The sequence below is a fragment of the Haemaphysalis longicornis genome, unplaced genomic scaffold (genome assembly GCF_048455015.1).
Source record: "Haemaphysalis longicornis isolate Haplotype H1 unplaced genomic scaffold, Haemaphysalis longicornis Haplotype H1 scaffold_9, whole genome shotgun sequence".
NCBI classification, from domain to species: Eukaryota; Metazoa; Arthropoda; class Arachnida; order Ixodida; family Ixodidae; genus Haemaphysalis; species Haemaphysalis longicornis.
In genome coordinates, this window is record NW_027526460.1 from 40,632,283 (window position 1) to 40,653,523 (window position 21,241).

The 21,241-nt window shown below is 48.7% G+C and overlaps 1 protein-coding gene across 1 annotated transcript in view; it reads left to right on the forward strand.

Annotated features, from left to right (window-relative positions):
• LOC144152895 (uncharacterized) overlaps positions 1-21,241 on the forward strand; it is an 86,093-nt gene that overhangs the window by 59,105 nt on the left and 5,747 nt on the right. The window contains exons 2-7 of the mRNA XM_077684440.1: positions 5,104-5,296; positions 10,711-10,802; positions 12,592-12,738; positions 13,249-13,383; positions 16,420-16,519; positions 17,558-17,783. Coding sequence (XP_077540566.1) covers positions 5,211-5,296; positions 10,711-10,802; positions 12,592-12,738; positions 13,249-13,383; positions 16,420-16,519; positions 17,558-17,783 — 786 coding nt within the window. The 5' untranslated portion in view covers positions 5,104-5,210. The remainder of the gene's footprint in view (positions 1-5,103; positions 5,297-10,710; positions 10,803-12,591; positions 12,739-13,248; positions 13,384-16,419; positions 16,520-17,557; positions 17,784-21,241) is intronic.

Sequence of the window (21,241 nt, forward strand, 5' to 3'; positions counted from 1 at the left end):
CAACTGCTAAAAAACTAGCAGTGGCTTAGCTCGGCTATGCCAGGATATACGTAGCGTGAGCGAAGGTTCAGCTGGTTATTCTTAGGTTTCCTGGTTGTCTACGATTAGCTGATTATCATGCTTCCTGCTGCTAAAACGATTTCGAATCCAACCCAATCCAGTTTAATCAAATCTGATCCGATGCAATCCAATCTAATCCGATGCAATCCGATCCGATCCCATTCAATCCCGTCCAATCCCACCTAATCGCGGCGGCGGTGGCGGCTCCGGCGGGCCAGCTGTGCGCCAGCTGTGCAAGTGCGACCCGCGTCTTTATAACGAACTCACCGGGTTCCAGCTCGAGCATTGGTGCATCTTTTTGTCCTACTAAGTGCAAAACATTTAGTGCGAAATGATTTAATGCCTATTCTACGCCTTATTTTCGTACTTAAGGGTAGTTTGTCATATTTAGGTCTGTTTAGCGGTGAGGCGCGCAATATCAACACGTTTAATTGACGTTTTTGCAGCGCGCCGGATGCTCTGGGCTTGTACAGATATCTTGGAACGGAATATCACCGGAAGCGTTAGTCTCCAGTGGCGGAACGAATATGTGGGTGATGTAAGTGCTTTCCTAGCGCCCTGGATCTCTGGCGATTGTTGCGACGCTGGGTGGGGCAGCGGCGTAAGTACAAAACTCAAAGCGGCGCGTGCTGAAATCGCGTTTCCTGTCATAATCAACGTCATGTCTTCCTTTTTGCGTTTTATAAACGAAGGTCATACGGTTACGGCTCTATTTATTTTTGATTTCCGAGTACAAAATGGCGCAGCTTGCACTAATGGTTCTAAGACGGAGAAAAAGCAGAGCTGGGGATTGACCTAGCTTCCCCCCTTCTCTCCCCCCCCCCCTCCACATACACACACTCACAGAGTATCCCAGGAGAGACGGAGCAGCGCAGCCGGACCCCAGCGGTTCAACGCCGTTTTAGACGGCCTTTTTAAGCAAAGGCCATGAAAGTATGTACAATGTATTCACTAGCAATCATCGTCATTCCTTTCGTCGCCGTCTTCCGACGGCCCATCCGCGTAAGGCAAATCCTCTTGTAGAGCGTCCTCGCCACGGTAGGCCTACACTTGACCGTCAGCTAGACCAGAGGCCGTCTCTGTGGATTCTGAAGGGATGGGTGGACAGATTCGTCGTCATCTTCGGCACGGCAGACCCGTGGCGCGCCGGTCGCTACATGACGACGACGACGAACGCGGGAACTCCTTATGTGGCGTAAGCCCGCGAGCAAGCCAGGCCGACGCCGGGCGGTCGCCACGAAGCACGCGCTCACGTGTGCTCGGAGTTTTTTTTATCTACGCCAGACGGATTTGTGTCGGCCTAAAAAGCTCTGCGGTTAAAACCCCCGACGCTCCAGGTGTCCTTGCAGCGCGAGCCGTTGGAAAACTAACTTCCGGATGTGGAACGAGCACGCGGCCACCACCAAAGTCGCACGCGCTTGGAAACATGATCTCGACCTCAAGATTGTACGTCGCATCACTGGGGTGTGGGTATGGAGTAAATTGGTTAATAACGGGCATCATTTTCAAGATCAGTAGACTTAAAATTAAAAAAAAGTGTCAGGGATATCTACGCTTGAGTCTGAAGATGTAAGACGCGATATCGTTACCTCATCGTCGAGAAAGAGCTTCGAACGGAGCTGCTTGGAATCGCCCTTCATGCTCTCCGAGCGCTGAAGTTTAACTGAACGAAACTAGTCTCTATACGGCTTTGTGTGGAAGAAGAAGCTTCACTGCGCAGAAGCGGCAATTGACGAAGCCACGTATCCTTTTTGTCTTATGTGCAGCAGTATCATTGTCGGCAAGCCTACGGGCCTGTCTTCTCCATTCCACATTCGGTTTTAAGCAACTATGCCCGATTATAGCTTCAAGCGCAAGCTCTCTTTTGGGTGCACAGACGCACTTCCCGGTTGACGGAAACACTGTCTTCCGTGGTCGATTCATGAGCACGGCTGACAGAAGACAGTTAGCCTTTAAGGAAAGTCGCCGATGAGCCCAGCAGCGCTATCACATCAACAGTGGCTCACCAGCGCATGCACCAACGGCGAGAGAACCAACTTACTGCGCAGACACGACGCTTTATGAATCGCCACGCACAATTTCTGTCATAGCATCCGACGTAGCATTATTACCCGGATTACAACTTTCCAGTTAACCTTTGTATCTGGCTGCCTCAGTCGTAGCTTCCAGCTGGCAGTGGTAACGTGTTTCCGTGGACACTTGATGAGCACGGCTGATAGCGGACGGCTAGCGGGCACGGCAAAATCGAGAAATGAGCCTAATAACGCTATCGCGTTAAAATGTGCGCGTTTATGTATGTCTCCTTCTCAGTGATCATTGCCGTCAACGGCCACGAGAAATAAAAGTTGCTCATATCTTTCACCTAAATGCTGTGTCCCCGTATGTCCCGTGTTAAAAAGGTTCGCTTGTTATCCACCTATGCAGGAGGGAATGCCTGATGATTTCTCTTTGCCGTGTTACTTTGACAGAGATCCCAGAATACTAATCGCACTTGTGATGTATAGTAATGACATGGTATTTATAGTGACGCCACTTCAACCCCGATAACTCAGGCAGCGAGTGTCCAGTGATGCCATTGGTAAGGCAACAATGCATTCACGTCGTCAACATCGCTATCCTTTTGCGTATGCTTTCTTTCTTCTTTCCCTGTAACCACGAGTGAGCGCCTTTGCTAGTCATCCTTGCTACGTGTGTACGTAGGACTAACGTTTGGCAGGCGTAACGTTGAGCCTTACACCGAGCCGAGCGACATCATGCTCACTCGACGAGAACCTGCGGGTCCCCCTTGACGACGGTAAAGCTCGAAGAATTACGTTAGGTCTAACGTAACGCTGGCACATACCCGCGTTCGCAGAAGAGGAACAGTTATGAAATGTACGGTTTGACGAAATATCGTCTGTTCGGGTAAAAAAGTCACAGTTGAAGAAACTGGTGATCGCCGACCAAAGGTTTATTTAAAAACTTTTTTTTTAATATACCTTTGGTTGGCGATCACCAGTTTCTTCAACTATGAAAAAGAACAGTTTTTTCCCACCTACGGCCTTTGCGTCTGTTTTATAAAACAGGGGGAAAAAACGGGAATGTATATTTTAATATTTTAATTAGAGGATATTTCCGCAAGCATTAAGAAAGTACACCCTGTACTTTTGTGAAAAAATATTGAACGCTGAGCGTTTGCATGCCGTCTTTAAATGCAGGTTACTGTTTTTGTAAGAGCCTTTATCTGCAAGCGACGGTGTAGATTTTCTAAGTGTACCAGTATACTAGGCCGCTGTCTTAAAAGTTGTGTCAGCGATTTTTAACAGCTGAATACAGTGGTTTTAAGAACTCAGCTAAGCAAAAAAAAAAAAAAAAAAAAACCGGGCCATCTCCATTGGTGTGAAACCAGGGTAGGGGCGAGGTATGTAGTGTATATGTGTATTCTTGGCGCCTTGGTTGGCGCTTTTGCCCATGGAGATGCAACCATTGAGGGGCAGACGTATAAAGTTTTGCTGTAAAAGTATCGTGTATTTAAAGCACGAAGCGTTCTATCGCGAGGCGTTCAAGAACGAGTGTCGCGGCGGGTTCCTTTAGTACGTGTTTTTGCCCACGGAAATGAAACCTTCTAGCACGAGGCGTTGGAAAACAAGTGTCCGGGTGTTTTACACGACGACAGGAGACGCCGACAGCCCGAACTCCTTTTTTAAGGGGTTTCCTCTTAAAAAAAAAAAAAACAAGAAGCGAACGCGCAACCCCGGCCTGTGAGCACTTCACTGTTAGGGCTCAAGTAAATTCCGAGCTTCATAGGGCTACAAGATCTTCCAATGCTTCATGCTGCTTCAGAGCCACTGGAGTATAACCGCCGCATCGAAAGTTCATATTCTTAGCAAACATGGTGCAAGGTGGCGCTACGTGTTTAGGATCTTGTACGAACTTCACTATTCGTATATGGGACCTGCAGGTTCCTTTTTTTTTTTTTTTCAAGGCACGTTTGGAGCGCTTAATGGTCTCTGCAAAAAAATCACAAAACGTTTACTGCAATCATTTTTCTCGTTGTTCTTCTCGTTCTTATTCGCGTTGTTCCTCGAACTCGTCTTCGTCATGTTGATCATCAGAAGCCCCATCGGCATCTTCGTCATCATAGAACTCTCACGGATTGGAAAGAGGCAGTGCCCTGAACTTAGCCGCCTCATGGCTGGACAGTAGCGTATCCCACTGCTCTTGGACCAGCTCCTGCGCATAGGGAGAGCAGCCTATGAGGGCGGTTCGTGGATTCCTATGAAGAGGGAACCATTCCTACAAGAACACCATAAATGCTCTCTCTCTCTCTCTCTCTCTCTCTCTCTCTCTCTCTCTCTCTCTCTCTCTCTCTCTCTCTCTCTCTCTCTCTCTCTCTCTGTCTCTGAGGGCTTAAATCTTCATAACGTCAAGTCTAAGATTGCGGCCTAAAATAATGGCACACCGGTGCACCGTAGTGTCGCGATGGTGGCGGCACGGTGGAGAAGCAAACAAACCCGTCGTGCGCCTATTCCGAGATGGCGTCGACCTTTTATAGCCTGGTCGCAGATCCCTGGCGGTAGACCACCGAAACGTTGCGGCTCCAAATGCCCGATATTATCCGATATTAAAGGCACTAAATAAATTTTAAATGAGAAGACAATAAATCACGTCCGAATTAAGGCCGCGTATTCCGTCCCATTCTAAAAACGTTGGCGCCTTTTCAGCTTGACATGTTCTCGCAAACAAAACAAAAAAAAAAAAAACTGACAGAAAAACGACGCAGAAAGAGCGTCGTGTATATTCTACACCCCACAGTTTTTAAATCTCTCATTAAACGTCGGGAGATACAGGGAGCCGTAACCACTGCGCTGCACATGTGCCAGATGTGGCCATGGGTCACAAACTTTTCCTGTAATGCACGTCTTGGTGAGAACGTAAGCAACCCGTTATACTGCATTCTCTAAAGATCTCATTTCGGCATCATCAATTTGTTACATGAGTTTAATTGTTCCAAGTCAGAGAAGGTGCTCCGGCTTGATGGCCTGTGCTTTCTTGCATGTGCAGTAGGAAGAAGAAGCTGAAACGCACGCACGCAGGAGGCACGCCCTTATGACGACATCGTCATCGAGCGGCCGTTTGAGCAGCGCTGAGAAGGCAGCTGCTTGGCCAAGATGTGCTGCTGGCTCCTCCTCCTGGCAATATGGGCCGTCCTCCTTGGGCCTGCGCCCGTCAATCTGCTGGAGTCAACCAATAGCAGGTGAGACGCCAGTGGATGCCAGGTGACCTCTTCCCTGCAGGACGCGCCGTCGGCTATGTTCGACCACGGCCGGACTGGAGGAGCGGCGAACGCGCACTGTGCGCGCCCGCCGCTCCTCCAGCCCGGCCGTGGTTCGACATGTCCTGCCACGGCCGGGCTAGAGCGGCGGCGTGCGTGCGTTGGTACGGCCTTCGCAAGGGGACTAGTTCCTGCCTGCGGCCGATGCTAGGAGCTGGCGCTGCGAGCCCACTCTGCTGATGCGCGCTTCTCCCACTCCGCGGGCAAGCTATGAGCCGCTGCTGCTCTTGTTTTCTTTTCCGCTACAATCCTGGCTAGTGGCCTACGCAAAAGAGGGAGAAGGGGGGCGGGGTAGGAAGCGACTGGCGAAGACAACTCCATGCTCATAAACGAATAATGACTTCCTATAATTATTTTTGTGTCGCACGCTACGCACCAGCCATGCGCGCTTCGATGTATGTATGCAATTTCTCTAAACAAATTGTTGAAATAATTGGAAAATGAGATGGAGCACGCAATCACCCGTATAAATTGTTACCTATGGCTCTTTCTATTGTCTTGTTTCATTTTAATTGGCCAGATTTAGGGGAAAACCCCAAGGCGGAGTAAGTTTCTGCGAAGAAAATTTTGACATCCACCTCAATGCAGCAATCAAATTTTCCTTCGCTTGTTTTGTTTTATTTACTTGTGATCCTTAAGGTCCCCCATCCCCCCGAACTGAAATTCGGAGTACTCAGCTGTTGTGGGCACCCGCCACTGAGTGCAATAGATTAATCGCAGCAAAATTTTGCTAACCTTGCTCTCAACTCGTAACTGATTCGTCTTTGCTAGTTTCAATGTTTCAGGTTCGTATGCAGGTTGGAAGTACATTGCTTAAAGAATACTGTAATTGTCATAGGTTATTTATTAAAAGTAGCACAGCGGCTGTTAGGATACCATGCCGGAGAAAAAAGCATCGGTAGATTACAACCTTCGAAGTGAAGGGCACGAGGCAGACTGGAAACGAGCTTATTCGGACAGTTTATTTGGGGCGTAATATTCACAACCCAAGCCAGCTATCAGCTTCGCGATTTAACGCTGAACGTAAGGCAAGTATGAGCAGCACAAAGAGGCAGGTGAATCGTCATCCTCTGGCGTGGAGGGATTCTGGTACCACACAGCGCCAACTGCTATAAGCTATGCTCCGTCAAGTGTGTTATACCTATGCTGCACGGCCGTTTCAAAGGCCTTCGGAAGGTCGTTGAACCAATTGTCTATCGAGTGCCCCATTGCAAATACATAGGGAGCAGGTGTGGAAGAGAGTCCAATTGTCAAATGAAAGATACCGGGTAGCACAGGCATTAATTCTTACCACCAATTCAGGTCCACCGACTGGCAGCAACACCTGAAAATTACACCAATTTGATAGGTTGTCTCAAACTATGATCGTTTGGTATGAGAGCCGTTTGATTATTCTTGTGTTTAATTTGTTGTATACGTGCTATCGTGAATTCCGCATAACTTATATAATTTTGCCCTGCTCGTTTGACGGATAGGAGTGGCTGCGCGCGTTCACTCTTTGTTTTCGTAGACATGTCCCCGAATGTTGCTACTGTGGACTTTTGTACATAAGTAGTAATAACTGATTTTTTATTACTAGAGGTAGAGGATTGGTCGATTAACCTTCCGATTAATAGATTAATGTTCCCGTCGCTATAATTGTTTAAAATCAGCTAATTGGGTGGAGTTCAGGCGATCCAAGCGCCAACGACGACCTGGATCCCTTGGAAGGGTGCCACGCGCAGAAATTCGTCCTTTCTGGAACTAGCACCCATTGTAAAAAAGGCTGCTGTGCACCCCGCTGACCTCAACGCCATTTTTAATCCCATTTACTTCCTGCCCTCAACGCGAGCGTGTGTTGAACACACGCTCGCGTGCTGTGCTGATCAGCACAGCCGGGAAGAAAAGAAACTCCCTGCTGTCGGATCGAACTGTCAACGAATTTCTCGCCCTCAGCAACTGCATGGACGAGTTACCATTGATCACATAAAATGACCTGTATTCAGTAGCATCGACAATCCAATAGAAACAACCACTAAAAATGGCCCCGTAGCTAAGCCATTTTTAAATGAACACGTCCGACTGATTTGTTAATAGATTGTTCAACCAATCGAATTAGAATTTCTAATTGACGCCCAGCCCTATTTATTACATTATAATAATGCAATATTGTGCATAATAGGTACAATAATAGTAAGTATTAACCATGTTTCGTCGGCGGCCAGAAAGGCCCATTGGCAATCCCAGGGAACGTATGAAAACACAATTTAATAATAAAATATTGTTATTAGTATTAATATTAATATTATCGTCTAGTGGAATATCATCGTAATCCCCACAAAAGCCTCCCACCTTTCTAGGGCGCACCCACAAATCCTCCCCTAATGGCGAATAAGTGGTCAATATCGTTCGTTGTCCGGCGTTGTTTGGCCCTGACAAAAATTTCGACGAAGTGCGGCGTCCAGCATGCAGGTTTCGCCGCATTAATATAACGGAGCTACGAAATTCTGCTCCGATATGAGCGCTGATAAATCGCATAAGCACGAACGCTGCGCAAACAGCCCGCGTAAAACAGCCTTCAAATGCAAAAGCGCAAGGACCATGCCCGGGTAGGTTCCCGCAGCCCCCACGCGGAGAGCGGCGGAACTTTACGTCGAGACTGGTCATTATTCTCGCCGCTGCTGCGAAGGCCCTATCAACACAGCGCCCGCCGCCGCTCTAGCCCGGCCTTAATCCATCCGATACGCCCTCTAGAAAGATGGTTATCCTCTTAGCAGACTGGCTTGCGTTATGGCCAGCCAGTCTGTTAAGAGGATAACCCTCTTTGTAGCTGACCACCAATCAGAGAGCATTGTCATTCGCTCTGACTCACAAGCAGCCCTGCGGTCTTTTCTTCGCAACGAACTGCCTCCAAATATACGAGCTGCGCTAGCTGAGTATGGACAGCGCCATCCTGATATCTCAATCACTTTAAAATGGACCCCAGGACATTCTTCTTCCTTGGGCAATGCTCGCGTCCACGATAAAGCCTCAATGGCCTGGTGTTCCGACACTTCCCAGGCCCGGCCCGAGACCTACTTCCCGGCAGAGGACAGGAAAAAGCGCCATCAAGAACGGAGAGCGTATATGAATACACTCCGAATAGCCCGCAGAGAACTCCCCACCACCTGATTCTCTTCCGAGGAATTAAATGACACTCCTAAGGCAAGCACAAACACTCCCTACCAAATGACTACACTCTACATCAAATACAGAACAATCCAAGTAGACCACATTGCCAAGTGTGCGGCTCCATACCCACACTCACACACACTTACTGGACCTGGCCCAGAGCCCACACACCGCACCGTCGCTCACTACCCCATCACATTTCCTCCTGGGAGGCCTGGGTTGCCCACCTCGCCAAGACGACCTCTTCGTGGACAACTCTCCTTCAGCACCTGCTCACCATCAGAGGGGAAGTGGTTTGATCTCAACCTCCTAGAGCGCGGGCCCGGACATAGGTCGTATTAATAAACGTTTACTCTCTCTCCCTCTCTCTCTCTCCCTCTCTCTCTCTCTCTCTCTTAGCAGACTGAGGCTTATCCCAAAGTCCACTCAAGAAAAAAAATGACGAATAACGAACAGCACAGTATTTTGAAAGTTTTAACGGATTTATTTCGACGAGGTTTCGCCTTATGTCGCACTGCATTAGCTTGTGGAGGGGAGTGGAAGGACGTTGGAGGCCTGTGGAAGTAGGTCCGTGATACTTTTCGCTGTTGAGTCACCGTAGACCTGCATCATGAAGGGTTCGGAGAATGGTTGGTAGAAAATGCGCGAGGTAGTTACACGGTATTTTTTATTGGCCAGAATGGCAGATTTCAGGCCGTGGAACGAATGCCAATACGTGCGAGCGGGTACAAAGTTTGAAAAAATAAAACAAAAATAATTCATTTGGGATACACCAGGGGTACACGTATGTGAATCCAAAAACACGAAGAAATTCACGGGACGTTCTCTTTTTTATTTTAGGCGGTCGCTCTGATTGGTTAAGCACGCCACCCGGAAATTATCTCGGAAAAATATTCCCCGAATGCTACGTCTGCTTCTGTGGCGTGGTAACCTGCTTTGAAACGAGAAGGCTCAGCTTCGAGTCTGGCAGAGGGAAGTAATTTTTTTCAGATTTCGTAATTTTTAAAGTTTTCGCTCATGGGTACTTTGCCACTGCATTTATTTTTGTTCTGGTTATTGCTCTATCAAGCAATCGATGACTTCAGAATGGGTTGGATTCGGTTTTAGTTAACTTGTGTTTCTTTGTCGTTGGGCTGGATTAGTTTGGGTTTGTTGGAGTTGGTATGGACTTGGGTAGGTTATGATACAGTTCGTTAAAGTAGAATACCTTGGGTAGAGTAGGATAGGTTACATGAGGGTAGGCCAGGTGAGGTGCGGTTAGGTTACGTTAAGTTGGGAGGTAATATAATTCGGCGAATTTTAGGTCGGCCATATTTTATTGTAAACTGCCGTGAGAATTTTCCGGGGGTAATTCTCACGACTGCCGTGAGATTAGACGCAGCCTTTGTTTTAACCTCACCTTGGTGATGTTGCTAAAGTTGGCGTTGTCGCATGGCGTATAAAGTTCTCTTCAGTGCGCGGCACAAAAGTCGCGTGAAAAAGCCCCCGCCCCCGCCCTCCCCCCTAAAAAAGGCGCCACAAAATTTATGCGTGGGGTCACTTAAGCCGCAAGAGTAATTTGCCTTAGCATAGTCACGTGCCAAAAGCCACCTACCTTTTCCGTTCACAATTTGATGAAGGGAGGGGGGATGCAAGCCCCGGAAGACTTCCCCGGCACATGACTGGTTCAAAGCTGCGGGACTATGCCGTTGTTGCAGCCAGCTCGAAGTAAGCCGGTAGTTCAAAGGATTCTTTTGCTCACCTAAAGTTGCTCCCCACGTCATTGTATTAACGGTGATTAGTATCGGGGTCACTTCAACGCAGACTGGGAGATTTGGCGTTGAAGAGACGTTTCGTATAACCAGTGAGGGACGAAAGAGTGCGAGGAAATAGAATAGACAGATAGAAAGAACTCCTCAGTTTCTTTTGGCTGGGAGCTGTGAAAAGACGGACACCAAAGCGGACACAGGATGAGCTCAAGTCAGGTTAATTAGCTGTTTTGCATTGTTTTTTGTATTGGGCGTCTGGTGATTGCCTTGTTACGCCTGATTTTATTTTATTTGGTCTGGCTTGAATACCAGCATGACGTCTTGTTTGAAATCAGTGGAGCTTTGGAAGGCTGGGCACCGCGGAAGTGTAGGCGAGGGAGTGAAAAAGCTAAAAGGAGGTCATGAACCTTGGTCATGTTTTTCACTTCTTTTACGCAGTGTTCGCCAGGACGGAGAAACTTTGGGCGATGTCGTTTCTACGCTAGAGGAGGAAGACACCGACACGACTAGTCCATACAGCATCCTGAATGGTAGGCCAACTACATATACGCAGTGTTCGCGCAGAATTTTACTGAATGCTGCTGCCTGTAGCCGATGGGCTTGCGTACTTAGGGAAGCGAAAAACAACGTAATGACGTGTTCGCAGTAAGCTGTAAACAGTTCTTTATACATGTTGCTTTGATCGAATTACTCAGTTTTGAAAACTGCCTCGAAAAGTCCCGTTTCTAATGCTACGTGCTTCTAAAGAAGTGATGGGAGGACCAGCTAGTTCACCACTTGGTGACGTAAGAATAGTGTGTAAAAGTTGTAGGGATTCTCCCCTCTGAGCTGTCGCGTTGCTGCATTCGAATTACCGCGCACCACCTCTCCTGCCATCTGTGAACGCACGGCGGAAAGACTGTGCGATGGAGGGGGGCGTGGCACGTTTTGTGCACGCGAGATAAGCGCAGCGGTGCTTGTTAGCGGGGGGAGTCGCCGGCCGGGGGTGCCGCCAGCCAGGGGAGACAAGCCACCGCGAGCCACGAGCCGGCACGGCAGCAAGTAGTTAACCGTCCGTCCCGTCGTGCCGTAAGCCTCCGGACATTGAAGTGGTTTGGTGATTGTATCGTCTGTGCCCTTTATATTTCGTTTCCACTGCTTCAGTAAAGCCCCTTCTTCCTCTCGCAATGTTCTGTGCCGTAATGTTTTAACGAGGCTGTTGCCTGAACCCCCTCGGTAGGTAGAATTACCTGCAGTGGCGCCCCACGTTGGGCGCCACTATGGGAAATCGTGCCTTGCTGGCATGCACGGCAGTGCACAAAACGACACCCGAAAGGGCAAGGAACGAAAAGGTATTTAATCCATCTCACTCGAGCGGCGGCAAGTCCCGTCCGTCTTCGTGGTCGCGCCGAACAGCCCCCTTTCCCCGCGCTACACACATTTATATCCCACGCAAGGGGTGAGGGGAGTCGCTGATAGCGACCGCCATCGTCCCCGACAATGCGCGTGTCGGCAACGCGCATGCGCACTGCGTTTGTGCGCCCACAAAGTTTAATATAAGCAGGAAAATATCCCCGTTTCGGTAACCGACGAGACTGCTTGCAAGGGCAGAGTATCTGCGACGGCAGGGCTGACATCCACAGAGATGTGTACTTTTAGCGACTACTCTGGCAGTTTATTCTGTTAAAATAACCACTGGATGGTTACAACTCTGCTTTCGTGTGGGTCTGCGCCAGTTAGTTTGGTAACGGCCGCCTGGCCCCGCAGAACTGCAGACGAGAAGTAAGCGAAAAATGTTCACGTGGACCTTCTTCTCCACCCCCCCCCCCCCTTTCCATGTAACACGTCACTATGTCAAAAATGTAATTGACGTTTTGCAAACGCTACGGCTGCCTTGATCCTTCATCTTAAACTTTGGAAAAATGAAAAGAACAAGCACGTGCTTTATGCTGGGGGAAAATGGGGATGGAGGACTTTCCGTATTTTCTACACTCTATAGTACGTTATAATGCAAGCTGATTACGAAGCTAATGCGAATTTGTAGTATTCTAATAGTTGCCATGATGGAGCGCATGGCGTCGAGGGGGTCATTCGTACACTAGTACCTGGTTAATTCAAGGTATATGTGTTAGGTAATAATACACAGAAATGTGGTTTAGCCAAACACAGGGTGTCGGTTATGCAGCTTAGACTCGCTCTCCCATTTTTGGCTCCGGTGTGACGGAAGCTAGGTACGATGGCCTGAAACGAGCCGAAAGACTTAGGTATAATGCTTATGCGCTGTCTCCTTGCTGCCCGCAACAACATGCTCTACAGACTGTTGTACGTGCTCCTTCGCAGGGACGCTGGAGTCCGGTCCCGGTGCAGCGTGCCGACAGAGCTCCGAATGCGCTAGCCCCCTGGTGTGCCTGGTGTCCAAATCCTGTGGCTGCCCGGAACGCACCCCAGTGTTGGTCCGAAAGCAAGCTAGCTTCGCCTGCTGGATGCGTACGAGTTACGCCCTGATATCAGATACAACGCATATGGCATACTTAGCCATAATGTTTCTTTCTGCAATCATTGTGATGTTGGAATACTTAATAGTAGATCAAAAAATATCCTACCTGCCATGGTATTGTTATTGCCACCTGTGCAGCATATGCATAGAAATATCACGACTGGTCTCTTACGCGTTTCATAGAACCTACCACTTTTGTAGAAAATCCTTACCAAGTATAGCTGCGCCCGACACGTCTTCTGCCTCCTTTTTCTTTGTTGTGAGAGCGCGTATGAAGAACAAGAGGTTCGATTATATTTGCGTTTTTCCACGCGAATTATCAACTTTTGCATCAGTTTTGTTCTTCGACGCCGCACTTCAGTCGACGCTCTGTATTTGCTACGGTGAAAAGGCCGAGCTTTTGAAAAGTGTCGACAGCACTACAAAGCCACTCTTCGGCTGCATCGCGTGTAGCTTGTGACACTTTATTCCTTCTGTTGCGCGGCCCCATCTTTGTGCAGCTCGGCGCCTGAGCGAGCCGTGCCTGACCCATGCCGAGTGCAGCCATGGCAACGAACACGCCCGGTGCCTTGGTACGGTGTGCCAATGCCCGCCCAGCTTCCGACGAGCCGAGGCGACCTCTCTCTGCCTTCCTGGTTAGTGAAAGACGAGTCGTTGATCACACTGACTTCTATGTCTTCCCGATGGTGTGTGAAAGCAGGGTGCGTTGAACAAGTTGCGTCAAAGGTTTCGTCCATTATTCTATTCATGTGCAGCTTTCCCGCTCATGGCAGTCCTTTCAACAGCGATTACTTTGCAGTTATTTAGCGTAATTGAAAGTTATTTTGCGCTGCTAATATTGTGGGTGAAAACGTGCTGTGCGGACAGTTTCAAGTCTTGCAAGCTTTGCGGCTAGGTTCCTGAGCCATGGAAACTATCCCATAGAAATTCATGGGGAGTAAGATTTGACAGCGAACTGTACATAAAATATTCAGAATCCTTAATGTTCTTCTAGTGTTTTCATCTCCACGTTGACTTCTTGCTTTGTGCCAAATATCACTTTCCTGAAGTGGTTTCCCTAGGTTCCTGAGAGGTCAACATTTTGAGCGAGAAAGCCGGGTATGCATGGGTAGCTGTCTCGGTTCCCAATCGTGCACCCTCTTCACAGAGTGTGAAAATAGCTGAGGCAAGAACCGCAAATCATACCATGTCTGCAGCCATTATATAAAACGCACAAGAGATGACGATGATAGTAAGAGGACATACGGTAATAGGGAGAGTACATGATGGAGAGGCCGCATAGCTTCTTTGTCTTTCCGGCACCCTTCCCCTGCCCAATAATGTACCGCATGTAGGTCCAGTGGACACCCATTTTTTAAATGTAGATGGGCGTTGAATGGCGCGTTAGAAACGTCTTGCCGGGCGCCCTTTCTTTTCTTGCAAGGTAAATTCACTTACCGGTGCTCACTCTCCAGTTCTTGGGACTGCTCCTGACTCATTCTCCTATGCCGACGAATGTTTCAGCCTTTACAACTAATTTCGACATATAGCGGTTGTCGCTCTTTCAGCTTCCATGGGTGCCTATCGGATGGATGGTACTTATCAGAACAACGTAAGCAGGTTTAGCTAGACCACCATTAATATTTTCAGTTAGTTTACGCGGTCCCAGCATACTGGACAAAGGCAATCTGACATGTAGTACTCAATTGCCTCAATGCGACGTAAGCGTCTGCGTCGAGGCACACATGAGCAGCGGCAAGGTCCACACATGAATCTAGCTAGCTCAGAGGCCTAAAACTTATCGACGTTAACATCGAACGGGCTTCTACATCACAATGTGATTGATTATTGAAGTAAGGACTGCGGTGTTGTAAGTCAGATCAAAGCTTATGTCTCCAACCTCAGCGGTAAGAGTTTTTGATTGCACAGGTTGAGGGGTCGGAGGAGGTTACAATGAGGTCGAAAATATGCGCGCTTGCTTTTGGCGGTTAGACATTCTAATCATTTAATAAATTCCCAGCGCATTTACAAGGAAGCACACATAAAGGGGGATATACACTGGTTAAAAAATTGGGTATATTTCCCCACGGTGTTTTATGTGACTACTCGCATCCTTATTCTGCTAACAAATCCTTTAGTTTTCTGCCACCGACTTCCTGTACCTCCCGAAGTGTTCTGGGCGGTACATCTAGTTATTTTACTTTAATGAAAAAACTATGGTTGATCCCTCTTTCATAGGAATCGGTAAAACACTAGAGTGAAATGAGCATTCACAAAAGCAGTTGAGTGTTTATTGTGCATCGATATAAATTTGCACGCCACTCTTTATATTTCGTCGGTATGGCACCACCAGGCGTATCAACATTATACACTGGATTACACGCGCCGGAGCATTGCCTAAATTCGATTGAAACCCTAGGCGCTCGAAAACCGTGCGAACAACACCGAATGGGTTGTCAGCAAATCGTTTGGTGAAGTCACGGTCCGCTACAGCGAAAGGAGCATGACTTGGGGGTCGACAGCAGTCTTGTCTTGTCTTGTCTTGTCTTGTCCGACGTCTAGCTGGAGGGTCGCTTTGGCAAAGGTGCGACCAGTTCGGTCCTGCTCCGTGGCGTGTACGGCAGGCGCTTACGTTGCGACGAGCTCAGCTTGTGGAACGCGAAATGCAGAGTTCGTTAGCTTGGACCGTGAATGCGTGAACGCGTTCCGCTTCCCGCTGGTGTGTGTCTCGTTGCACCGAAGTAGTCAGGAGAGCGACATTCGCCAGTCGGCGGCGTTGCCTTTCTGCCTTCATGCAAGTTTTCTTACACGGGGCCACAGCGGCGCCAACTATCGGCGCTGATTAACGTCGTGACACACTACTTCGCTTCACCTCTCCTAGACGGCGGCACCATCGGACTGGAGATGTTAAAGGAAAAGATATAAGTCGCGTTCGTAGAGCTGTAGAGGCTTTGGTTCTTAGCCCAGTTGGAACAGCGTTTCAAACTTCCCGTTGCGGCCAGAGTGATCGTTGGTTCGAATCCGAGCGCCGCCGCCTCAACGGAGCTTTTTCTGTCGATGTCATTTCCGTGACGGATATGACGTCGGTGAGGTCTCGCTGTACCCCGAAATAAAACACTTTCGTGTTAAAATCACCAAGGAGTTTGGAGGTTGTGCACGTAACAATTTAACAATGCCTAAATCATGCTTCCTGAGATTTCGCTAAGCACGGTGGGTGTCCCTTTCACTCGTACAAGGCGCGTTGCTTGTCTGGGAATTACCAAAGGAAAGACTGGAAGTATATATACGCTTCAAGCTAAGCTGATTTTAGGCTTGAAGGAAAGTTGAATGTGAGGTTAAGCAAATTTAAGATCTATGGGTTTCAAATGCGCTTGCCGAGATGAACCTCAACCGCAACGGTTAGCCGACATTGATATGGCGTTGAGGAAACTGTTTTAGCTACATGGGAGGTCCCTGCTAGTACGCTCATTTTTCCTTAATTTGTCTGGCGACACCGGTACGATCCTCGGCATTTCCGGCATTTACCTCACGATTCAGTGTTCCCGATGGCGTACTGGTAATGCGTTCACTGAGATTATTTTATTTGCAGCCTCCTCGAATGGCCGTAAAAATGTTAAGGCATTATCACTGTTATTTGTAAAGCATTCCTTTCATGACCTCGTCACGGTGTCTTCTTACGCGCTTCTGCGCAGTTTCCCAGCAGGCCCACTGGCTCCCTCAGTACACGGCGAGTTTCCTGGCATCCTTTCTTAGCCTGGCATTTGTCATTCTCGGCGTGGTCGGCTATCGAAGGTAAGCTTACTTAGAAAATTATTCTCCCTGGACTCATCTTCAAGTCTTGTGTAAAAGCCATTACTTACACGCAGAATAATTGTCGTCGACGAGATGCTCGTTTCAGGCTTCCTCTGACTCTAAGAACGCTAAGGGATGCTCATGCGCTTCGGCTATCTAGGGGCATAAAGAAAACGTAGAAGCTTTGTAGTATTTTGAAAGATAAGGCGTTTTTAACCTGAAAGAATTTTCTCGACGTTTTCGTTAATCAGTAGTTTGCGATTAAAGGGCTAAATGTTCTCCTTGTCCAAAAGAAGTTACGCAGAATCGTAACTCCAGAGCCAGAAGTAAAGGAGTGCAATCGATAAGGACAGAAGATAGGGTTACCGCCGATTAGCCATCCCAAGGACAGCAGTTCCCAGATTAAACTGGAGATACTTTTACTAGTTAGAATTTCAGAGAGTGAGTTCTCGTACGAAAAGGGTAATTTCACGGTCCACCAAATAATTCACGAATGAAACCACTGTTTGTGCTCAAATGAGCTGCTTTTCTTATAGTGAAAAAGTATACTGACGCGTTTGAGAGGTACGTAAGGGATCGAAGCTACCATACTATTGTGGCGCGCAGATTCGTCTGAAAAGCAGCTCTAACGTCCGGTTGAAACAGCTCAACAGAAATAATTACACCTATGAAAGTAAGACCTCATATATATATACCAATGTGAGTTTTGAAAATTACGAAACAGCGCAAAATGTCAGCTGTAAGAACGTACAAAGTATGTTGAGACTCTCCTTCGAAGGCGAATATACTCTGGGATTACATTCCTTGTTTCCGAAGTGGAATAGACAAAATTATATTACAAATATCCTTCGCTCTTGCTTTAGGCTGGTATTAAGCAGGCAGCGCTGAAGTTGAAAAAAAAATGCAGATATTGCCTTGTCTGCATATCCCACTATACGATTCGAGTGGTCCTAAGGCGAGGATGGCAGCAGATTTCTTCTGTGCTGCTATTTTTTTATCCTCTGCGTGCCATGAGCGCTATGCTTTTTCTCGTTATAGGTTGCAAAATACCAGGGCCACGAAGAATATGCAACCACATGCTGTATGCAGAAGACGGAGGGGGTCCAGTGGTGACCCGTACGAGCGCTTTCCCAAAAACGTCCAGAGCGGACCTACCGAGAACGACATCATGGGATCGGCTTTGAATTCACCTTGGCCTTGCGACATTCCTTTTGGGGCTGCGGAAATGGAAAGCGTTGTACAGCCCGGCTATGAAGTTAGGCGGGTAAGCAGGGACACCTATTATGCCGTTGTTATGGAAGACTGCATGCCACGTAGGTCAGCGTCGACAGACTACACCAAGCCTACGACCACCTGGAGTTACCCGAAAAGGCAGCTTCACAAGGCTAGCACTGCCATCAGAGAGATGATGTCACGAAGCAGGGAGTTGTCGTCAGGTTTGGTGACATTGAATACGGTAACGGCACAGCCCCGTGTCCCCGGGGACACGGCCAGGCCAGAATCGCAGATAAAGACGGAAAGTGGAGGCAAGCCAACTCCCATGCCCCGGACGAGAATATCGACTCTTTCAACTTACACGCTGAAACCTTGCCGCACGCGCTTCGATTCATGCGCGGAACCACCAGCGGCGGACACGATTACCGCGGACACCACGGCAGGGCAGCTGTGCAGGGGACTTTTGAACGTGCCAGAAGAGGAAATGAAAAACGTGGACCAGCCCGCCGGTACTACACTGTCCAAGGTCAAACCCTGCGAAAAAGACAAGTTCACCGAAAGCGAGCTTAAGGGTGGATCACCGAAGAAAATCAAATCGGAAAGGCTTCGAATGGCCAGTCCCAAGCGTCTTCGGCGGGCTTTGTCCGCCACCGACGATCCGTTCGCTGTCATCACTGCCGAAAACGCTGCCGATCGTTCAAACGGCGGCAGCGAATTCGAGACGTGCTCTCGGACCACCTGCGTCGTGTCGTCAGGCACCAACGCCTCGTCCTCGGGGTTCAACTTCGAGTGGCCCGTAGAGTCCTACGTGACCTTGTACGCTGACCACGAGAAAGAAGGTGGGGCGCAATGGCCCCTGCTGGCAGCCAGTCAGCCAACCGCACTCTACGGGATCGCTGCCTTAAAGGGCCCTGGTCGCGCGTCCAGGACGTGCGAGGCTTTCGTTTTACACCATGCACCTCGGGCCTGCGCAATCAAGCCTCGCATGACCGCCCCGGTCAAGGTCACTCTTACGCGTCCAACGCCTGTGCTGCCGCAGTCTGGCTGGAAGCGTCGGCCGCCAACTGCCGACGCCCCTCGCCTGCGCCGTAGAGCGCTGAGGCAGAGCGTGGCGTCGACCGAACCGCGGTCTGCTAGCACGCGAGCTTCTACACCCATGACCCGTACACTGACTTCCACCATCCGCCGCGTGCGGAGCTCCAAAATTAAGGAGCCACGTGGTCGCAAGGCGGGACCAGCAGGGACGTGGTCCATGGGTCGGCCTTTCAAAAGCGCCCCGCAAGTGATCCGAGCCACCCGCTTGCAGCATTTCGACCGTGCGTCGCAGACGTTGGACTCGGCTTTCGTCGACCGAGCCGCCCACAGCGGCTCTTTCTGCTCCTTTTCCTCCACAGGCTCTGACGGCTCCAACCTACCGCTTAGCGCCAGCACTATTTTGCGGTACAGCCGACCGGGCACGTCAGTATCTTCGGTTACCGAGAAATGATGGGTTATTAGAGCCCTGTCTGAATCCCCGCCTTGGTGACGTGCGGGATATATGTCGGTTTATTTGGCTGCATGTCGTATACCCGCTTTGAATGCTTCTAGGCATCAACCATGGCTGCTGACCTTCCCCACCGCGGCTGAAATACTTGTCAGCGTCGTCAACCATCGGGGCAAAATCTGCTTCGTTAGTGTAAAATTTTTACAACCGAACTACCTTCCCAATCATTGGTACTAGCTTAATAAAGACGACCTCTGTATGTTTCCTAATTACGTTTTGGGGGAACCAGATTTCTACAACGTGCTTTATTCTTCTGTGTGGAAACATTACCATGCCTGGAAGCAAAACGCGTATATTCAAGCCAGAGGGCCTGATCTCCCACAAAAAAACAGCGAGTCATGCGCGTGTTTTCAGTATATGCGCTGCAGACTTCTCGGGTGCAATCTGCTTCACAATTGAGTGCAATCCCTCCCCCTTCAATTGGTGTCCATTTTACTCTAAATTCTATGCCATATAGCTTAAAAACAGCAGCGTTTAATTGCTATTGATCCCAAGACTGTGCAGAAGGCGTGGTGCCTCGTTTGAACCGACTGTAAACGCCACTGTTTGCGAGAGTACAAATCACGTGACGGGCTGGTGATGGCGCTGCTAATGAGGAGGAGCATGTTGTGGGGATGGAGAGGATGCGGCGCGAAGAACATATTGCGCAAAAAATTGCTTCAAACGAAGTATATGTCCTAAAATGCTCGAACGTCGTCCTCTCTGAATACAGTTATTTGCAACCGAAACGTAGATTCATACTAATCTATACTAGAGCTAAATCTGGCAGTATTATGGGCGAGGCAACGTCAATGAGTGCGCCATAATGTCAGCGGAGAACCATTTCATATTTACGTGGCAGGGCTCATGAACCAGTAGGAAAGCTTTGTGCGGCTGCAAAAAAGAAACGCATGAAACTGCTCCTGAAATTGCGTTCCTAAAACGCAATTTCAGGAGCAGCAAGAAGCGTCCAAGAAATAACATAGTGTCAGCTACTATGGCGGCCCCTATGGTGGCACAGAATTTGAGCGACAGTCTTCCCTCTGGTATAAGTATAAAACTATATCATTCGCGACAGGCTTTCCTCCCGTTTGCGCCAAGGTCTTTACGTCACTTTCTCCTCGGTACCGACTGAGTGAACTACTGGATGTGGCCTACACGGAACATCACCTGTACAAATTCAAGCAGGCATCTTGGCATTTTAAAGACGTTAATCTATCTTGGGCTACTTAAACACAGAAATTTTGGTCTGTCTTAATGTCTGTCTGTCTGTGACTCGGTTCAGCCAGCCGGCCAAAGTGAAACTGACTCTGCGCAATAGTCTTATATACTCACAGCCAAACCTAAACGCCTAAGTCCGGTGGCGATCTTCCTACTTGTCAACGCGAGTCAGAAAGTAAAGTCATAAGTGATATTTGTAGTGTTCCTTTATTTAAAAAATTATGAATGCTTTTTTGTTGCGATAATAAATGAAATACATCAACTGCAGAAAATCGTCGCCTGCTGTTGCTCGCGCCACTATAGCTCCTGGCGGAATTTTAGGAAATCAAACGCCAACAGTAAAGAAAGGTTCCACTAGATAGGTTCCACGTTCCGCTTGGAATGCACATGAATCAGGAGATTCAGGGCAACGTGGTTCTATAAACGCTGTAGTAGAGCGCCTGGAATCACGCGCGTCTTCGCCGTACGGCAGCGCTGGCGTCCAGGCACCCGACATGGAGCAGTAGAACGCGGTAAATTTAAATTGACTTGAGCAAACCTCTAAAGTGTTATCTTGGCAGGAACGAGATGGGAGAGGTACGGCATGAGAGGTGAGCGGGAGAGAGAAGGGAGGCGTTTACATGGCAGGGGCGCCAGTCGACTATCGTCTTTCGTCGGCATTTGCAACGAAAGAAGCAGATACGCGGCCTTTTTTTTTTTTTTTTTTTGTTCCACATGTTACTCACGAGAAGACATGTTATATGCTTGTGTCCAAAGTTTGTCGT